Raw genomic sequence first — 7,932 nt, 5'->3', positions numbered from 1 at the left:
CTCTCTCTCTCTCTCTCTCTCTCTCTCTCTCTCTCTCTCTCTCTCTCTCTCTCTCTGTGTGTGTGTGTGTGTGTGTGCCTCTCTCTTTCTCTCTCTATCTCTGTCTCTCTCTCTCTCTGTCTCTCTCTCTCTCTCTCTCTCTCTCTCTCTCTCTCTCTCTCTCTCTCTCTCTCTCTCTCTCTCTCTAATGTAAACAACGCGATAGAAAGTTACAGTGCTCTTAGTTCAAGGGAAGTACCGTGGATGGTAAGCGCGTGACGTCATCGGGATACTCTCTATAGGATGAGATACAAGTGGCGAGTAGTGAACCAGGGACTGTGAGATGTGGACAATACTGGTGAGTGAAACGAAGGCTGAGGAAGTTAAGGGGGTACGCGCTGGTCGAGAGGACGGTTTTACTATGAATTCCACTAAAATTATCGAAAATGAGATTAGGGCACTTTCAGGTAATTCAACCTTTCTTTAACACACTGAAAACATTCAAAAGGCTAAATTTTTACAAAAAAGTGCTTTAAATAATTTTTTTGTGACGCAACTATCGTCTAAACGCAAAGTTTTTCCGTCATTTTCGTCAGAATCAACGTTCGATAGTCCTTAGTAACCCGCACTGAACCCCGGCTTATTTGGTATTAGCAGAAATGTCAGGGAAAGGGCATTTCCGTTCTTTCACATTCTTTCGCGTATGTGTCACAGGTCGGCGGGGAAATCGAGAAATTCCAAGCCTATTTTCCTTTCTTTGATTGGCTGAAGAGACGTCTAGGAGTTATTTTTAGTAATTACCGTCATGGAAAATTTTAGCTCACATTCCAAGACCAATCGTAACCCGGTTTTCAGTCACGTGACATAACAACGGGTACATTTCCGGAGCATTCGACTACGTTTACTTACGCTTCGATTCGAACTGATTTTTGGTCGTTTCATGACAAACTTCACTCCATTTACTTATTTGCAAAGTTTTATCATCATTTTCCAAAGAACCAAAAATTGGTAGATAATCATTTCGACGCCTGGATACCGCTTTAGCCAGTAAGTATGTCTATTTATTTATTACTAGTGAAATCAGATTGACCGGTTACAGTCTCAAAGTGTGCATTCCATTCTAAAATGTAAACATTGACGATAGTAAAAGAGAATGCTGCTCGTAAATAATTCTAAAGGCTAATTTTTGTTTTTATTTTATTTTTAATACGATTATTAAGAACCATACTGTTTTCTTTGATTTACATTAGACTAGTGAAGATCATTGAGCTTAAATAAGGAGATAACTAAACGCCGATCTATAGTAGATCTTAGACAGACAGATAGACGTCGAAAGCTAACTTAGACTTGGATTACCATTGACGTCAGTGAGTTAGAACTTAGAGATTATCTAGATTGTGCTTATTTTTTTTTATAACCATCATTCTACAAGAGTCTGTGTGTGTGTGTGTGTGGGGGGGGGGGGGTGCTCTCAATGCTCTGAGGTATGGTTCTCGTCTCTTGACCTAAAGGCGTTTCTTTCTTTCTGATCTATAGTTTCTGCCTTTTCACCTTTCAGTGTAGGGCCACTTTAAAGTGAAATTACTCTAGACCAAGGCATTAGCCAAGCAGGTGGTCAGCCCACTGTGACTTTTAGTTACCTTATTGTGGTAGGAATTCATTTTGCCCAGAAAGCGGCCTTTCTGCCTGCTCTTTTAATTTCTTTAATGTTTTTTTTACTTTGATCCAAAGCAATACCAGATCTGTGCTTAACTATGATTGGTAGCCAGAATTCTTATGTGTGGGTATCTTTTGTGCTTTTAAGGCAAAACTTTGGGCTGATTCCAACACTGCTTAGCAGTAGGGGGTGCAATAAAAATGTTATAATAAAATTGTTTTTTTAAAACCCCTTTATTCATCCCATAGTGGAAATTATTCTCCAGGGTCTATTCCAAGGGTAGATTGGAATAACCAAGGCGTCAACCGCAGTGCTGCGCTGCAAATTGAGCTAGGGCGAGATGGCTTGCTCAAGTCCACACAGCACAGAGGCTGGTGATCGAACTCGGTACCTTTCCGGTACGAAGCAAAGACCGTAACGCTGAGCTAAGCTAACCCCCGATTTATTTATTTTATATATATATATATATATATATATATATATATATATATATATATATATATATATATATATATATATATTTTTTTTTTTTTTTTTTTTTTTTTTAAATTATTTATTATGGTATATTTATATTTATTTATTTTCACAGATTGTCATGCCTAGAGCCAAGGTTTCCACCTTCAATGCTTCCATTAGCAGCATGAAAAGGAAGTCACGGAAAGATGTTTTGAAGAAGGCAAGGGATGCGAAGAAGCAGAAATTTTTTAATGAACCAGAGCCAGCATCCACATCTTCTGTGACATCTTCGCCCCACGCAGCGACTTCACCTTTATTTCCATCATCTTTTTCTTCGCCGCAACCAACAGCTTCAGCTTCTGCTTCTTCATCATCAGCTCGTAAGTTGGATTTCTTTGCCTCTACGTCTGAGCCTTCATCTTCGTCTTCATTGGAATGTTCGACCATCGTGCAGCTGATTGTATTCCAGGATCTTGTTGATTGTCTTCTCTGCCCTTTTTGTTTCCAGTCTACGTTGGAGGTTTCACGTGATTCTTCTGTTGGTCTTGCCATTCTTCTACATTTGTCTTGTAAATCATGTTCAAAAGTTATATCGTCCTTTTATACATCTCGTAAAAAAGATAAATATTTTGAAGTTAATCGTCGTGGAGTCGCTTCATCCTTGGCTAATGGAAGTGGACAGGCTGGCTTAGCCTCATTTTGCGGCATGATGGATATGCCTGTACTACATCATAAGACCTTTCTTCGCCACCAGAAGGCCATCCACCGCCAGTTCGCCAGCTATTCGTCTCGTCTCCGTTCTGAAGCTGTTGATGTTGTTCGTCGAGCGTATCCTGAGCAGGCAGGGCAACCAATTGTTGATGTTGATGTTTCGTATGATGGTAGTTGGCACACGAGGGGACATAAATCAATGTTAGGGATAGGATGTGTGATAGAGAACAGAACAGGACTTGTAGTGGACCATGAGGTTCTTTCTAAGTATTGCCATAAGTGTGTGACAGTAGGAGACAAGCTGAAGGGGGATAGTGATAGGTATGCAGAATTCTTGAGTGGCCATAAGGAGGAGTGTGATAGGAACCATGAAGGATCATCAGGTAGTATGGAACAGGTAGCGGCTGTGAATATGTGGAGTAGATCTGTAGAGCGGAATGGACTTAGATATAGAACAATGATTAGTGACGGGGACAGCAACACCATCAAGCAGCTAAACAATTCGGGACCGTATGAGGGGATGACAATTGAGAAGAGGGAGTGTGTAAATCATGTAGCGAAGAGACTAGGAACAGCATTGCGGAAGACTGTGGACAACAAGAAGAAGGTAAAGGTAACGTTAGGAGGGAATGGAAAAGGAAAATTGACAAAGGCAAAGATCGCCAGACTTCAGAAATATTACACGCGGGCCATTAGATCAAACAGTACTGTGGACGACATGCGACGCGCAATTTGGGCTTCTTTTTATCACTGCACCTCAACCAATAAACAGCCACGCCATGAGTACTGCCCAGAAGGAATTGATTCTTGGTGCTTCTACATGAAAGCCAAGGCTAATGGTCTGCCAGCACCTGACCACGACAGACATATGACCACATTTATTCTACCGACTGTAGCAGAACACATCCATGACGTTTATGTTAGATTGACTGATGATGATTTGTTGGGGAGATGTTTATTTGGAATGACTCAGAATGTAAATGAAAGCATCCATGCTTTGATTTGGTCTAGGTGTCCAAAACATGTGTTTGTAGGGAGACAGCGTTTGGAAATTTCATGTGGGATTGGAGTAGGAGAATTCAACAAGGGAGCAAAGGCATCGCAGGATTTCATTTCGGCAATAGGACTTAGTGTGGGACGACATTTTGTGGAGCATGGGACTAAAAGGGACAATGTTAGGATAAAGAATGCAGACAGAGCAGGTGAATTTGTCTTTAAAAGGAAAAGGGAGATGAGGAGGTTAGCACAGACAAGGGAGGAAGAACGTTTACATCAACTGGAAGGCGGTGAGCAGTATGCTGCAGGCGGCTTCTGATTGCGGAGTCCCAGACGACACGTGACATTGGATGGATTACCTCAAACGGATAAGTACCATTTTTATAAATTCATAACTAATTGTATCTTTTTTCCACAGGAGAATGATTCTTGGGTTTAAAACAACACAGTTTAGGGGGTTCATGACACTATATTTTGTATAATCTACGAGAAGGTTCGTTTTTTCCCATTTTCTCAAATGTCATTTTCTTAGGGGGTGGGATAGCAGGGAACAAGATTTCTCAAAAACTGTCTATTCAATTTCTTTTTCCTTTCACACACTTGTGTGTTTATAGTGTGGCTACATTATGTCAGAGGCTTTTGGCAATATAAGCATTATATTTTTAGATATGGGGGTCCAAAGAGGGTAAAAACTGCGAAAAAGGAAAAATTTTCACAGTTTTACGGATTGAAGACTTCCGGATGCTATAAAATCTTTACTAGGATAAGAATAGAAAAATCCCTCTGACATAATGTAGAGCAGTATTAAAGACACCTACATAGCAAGTTTCAGTGAAATTGAATAGACACTTTTTGAGAAAAGTTGTTCCCAAAATCTGAAGTTTTCGGGGCGGGGTACCCCTAAAATGCCACCTCATACACACCGATAGTGGAAATTATTCCAAAAAGTCTTTAGAAATATGCTTGGACACACATAATACTGCAGAAAAAGCATTGAAAAGATCATTTTTGATAAAACTTAATAAAATTGTCCTTATTGTGACAGTACCCCCTTAAGAACACACCCAGTGGAGAGTTACCCCGTGATACCCCAGATGGACAAAAGTGGGGACTGAAACTGGGACTGCGGGAGGCTGACACTAAAGGTGATTAATAATAATAATAATAATAATAATAATAATAATAATAATAATAATAATAATAATAATAATAATAATCTTTATTGTCCAAATTAAAGGCAATTCATGTGAGGTAAACAATGCTCAGTTTGGTTCATGGTATGATTAAACCTGGGATTAGAGGAGGTGGACACAAGAGAAGAGTAAACTTGGGATGTGAAAATGTTAGGTGCGAACCCGGGACTCAAGAGTTATGAACACAAGTGAACCCGGGGCTATAGGAGGTAGGCATCAAAGAGGAGTGAACCCAGAACTGTGTGAGATGGGCACTAGTAGGGAGTGAACAAGAGACTATGGGTGGTGGGCACCAATGGGGAGTGAAACAGGTCTCCAGTTTCTCTCCATTGGTGGTCACCTCCCATAGTCTCTTGTTCAAACCCCACTGGTGACCACCTCACTCAGTTCTGGGGTAACTCCCCACCAGTGCCGACCTCCCACAGTCTATAGTTCACCCTCCATTGGTGGCCACCTCCTAAGCATCTGATTCAATCCCCACTGGTGCCCATCTCACATATTCTCTGGTTCACTTCCCAATGGTGCCCAACTCACAAAGTTTATAGCTCACTTCCCACTGGTACCCAACTCCCAGTCTCCAGTTCAATCCCCACTGGTGTCCTGCTCCCGTAGTTTCTGGTTTAATCCCCACCGGTGTTCTCATCCCATAGTCTCTAGCTTAACCCATACTGGTATCCACCTCCCACAGTCTCGCCTTCACCTCCCACTCTTGCCCACCTCACATAGTTTTGGGTTCACACCCCACTGGTACCCACCTCACATTGTATCCGGTTTCTGTACATTTGTGAATCCACTCTCGTCGCAATTAAATCTCTGGTTTGGAGAAAACTCATTGTCATCCATGGCTTTTGTTAAAGAATCTATTTACCACAGGCTTATTAAAAGCATTTGCACGAGCAATTGATGTTGCTTCAGGGAAATGAATTGTAAGGAAGTGTCTGTCGGAAAATGTCAACCATCAGTCTTACCATGCCAATGCAATTCTCGACCCATGACATAGGCATTTTAATGTTATTCCTTGCCCTGAACTCGTATGCTACAGCTCTACACCTTTTTTTGGACACAGTCATAATTCCACATTTCTGAAAAGAGAAAAACGATGACTGATTGGTATCCCATGGAATGATACCTCATAATTTATTGATTAAAAATCGAGGAATCTTATCATTGCTATCTGTTAATTAATCTCTATTGAATTAAGTGTTGCGCAAATGATAAATTTGAACTAAAAGTACAACTATAATCTTCCTGGGGTTAATTGATCAAGTGCTCAATTTACCCCAAATCGAATTGATCAACTTACCCCAAATCAAATTGATCAACTTACCACGACCCTATTCCAGTACGAGTTTCATTTCAGAAAGAAAAAAACACATTATTATAAGCACTATTATATTTGATGCCTAAATGATTGGCTATTATTTAAAATGTATTCGTATCAATCTAAGATAAATAAGGAAAGAAAATTAACAAACTAACTTGATGAGTGATGATTTCACTTTTAAGTTTAAAAAAGAGACTTTCTCGCTTTTCTTGAAAACAGGAGAAGGAAATGTGATGAAAGTATAAATAGAACAAAGCATCGTTTTTATAAACAATCTCCATGGGGAAGTATCTCAATAAATAACCAAACTATAAAGTAGATTGAGGGTGATTAACTTACCCGGGTGTTCGACCTACCCAACCTTCCCCTACTCATTTCACACCCAATTACGTTGAGAGAATGTGAGTAAAGAGCCTTTTCCAAGTAGGTACTTAACTATGCTAAAACATGATTTATCACAAAATCACTAGTTACTTCATGAAGTTTTATATAATACGAGGGTGAGTCAAAAAGTAATGTGACTCTGCTTATTACTTTAAAACAAATTGAATCAAAACCATGCATTATACCTCAAATTAAAGTTTGGCATTAGCCGAGTAGAAAGCTACTTCTCAACAGAGTCTCCGCTTCTCTCAGTAGCCACAGTCCACTTTTTTGTAAGGCCATGTATTCTGGCCTCGTAAAACTGAGTTGAATGAACTTTCAGCAATTCCTTTTACAACGGTCTTGGCTTCCTCGTCTTCAAAGCGATGTCCCCTCATTGCCTCCTTCAGTGCGCCAAAAAGATGGAAGCCTGAAAGTGCTAAGTCTGGTGAATGCGGAGGGGTGGGGGGGGGGGGTGAGACAGCGTTGTCCATCGATTACCTCCCTTTTCCTTACACGCGTGTTGAAGGACATTTTCAGGAAGAAACAGTACTCGTTCCATCTCCAAATCCGGTCTAACTCGACGAATTCTTGCTTTCAGTCACTTCAATGTCTATATGTACCTGCTATCTCATCAAGAGAATCCCTTCTATCAGATCTGGTCAGCGCTTCTGTCTTTATTTAATTCAATGAGTTGACACTACTTGGCGATCATCACAAGATTTGTCAGATAAAGACATGGTTGAGGGGGTTTCAGGTTAAGTGTTGGATTGCATCTCATTTTCTTCTAAATGACGAGATATGCGTTCAATCCACCCAAAAACACTGCCTCTACAAAATGCATGAGTTTTATAAACTTTCCCAAGGCGTTTAAAAATGTACGTGAGGTTTCTTCTTCGAAAACAAGAAATTCAATGACAGCTTCCTGTCTAACATTCGCTGACTAACATTCGTGGGGGCAGCCATTTTGAACAGCCATAACTTTTTCAAATTTTGTTTTCAAGATCATATGTGTAAGTTCAATTAAGCCAAATATGACTTCACATGAACAAGAATTGAACTCAATAGGACATTTATCCCTTTGCTTTTTGATTCACACCCGTACATACAGACCTGCCAACTATAGCGAACAATTCGTCAAATTATGAAATGTTGGCTCTAATTTCTAACTCTTTGACCATCTCTAATTCACTAAAACCTTTTGAAAATGAAAGTAGATGCTAATGCATAATTTTAATGTTTTGAAGTATTAT

The 7,932-nt window shown here is 40.0% G+C and overlaps 1 protein-coding gene across 1 annotated transcript; it reads left to right on the top strand.

The window, feature by feature from the left end:
* The first annotated feature begins 365 nt into the window (after positions 1-365).
* On the top strand, positions 366-4,863 carry LOC144970626 (uncharacterized). Its single transcript, XM_078910451.1, has 2 exons — positions 366-1,026; positions 2,226-4,863. The coding sequence occupies exon 2, from the start codon at positions 2,232-2,234 to the stop codon at positions 4,116-4,118; it is 1,887 nt and encodes a 628-aa protein (XP_078766577.1). The 5' UTR covers positions 366-1,026; positions 2,226-2,231; the 3' UTR covers positions 4,119-4,863.
* Positions 4,864-7,932: the final 3,069 nt, after the last annotated feature.

This window comes from Berghia stephanieae, chromosome 4 (assembly GCF_034508935.2).
Source record: "Berghia stephanieae isolate SIO BIC M18660-M18661 chromosome 4, UCSD_Bste_1.3, whole genome shotgun sequence".
Taxonomy (NCBI): domain Eukaryota; kingdom Metazoa; phylum Mollusca; class Gastropoda; order Nudibranchia; family Aeolidiidae; genus Berghia; species Berghia stephanieae.
This window is presented reverse-complemented; position numbering and strand designations above follow the sequence as displayed.

What these genes read in the sequence shown, in the direction of transcription:
- LOC144970626 (XM_078910451.1), top strand. Translation starts at nt 2,232, where the DNA reads ATGCCTAGAGCCAAGGTTTCCACCTTCAATGCTTCCATTAGCAGCATG.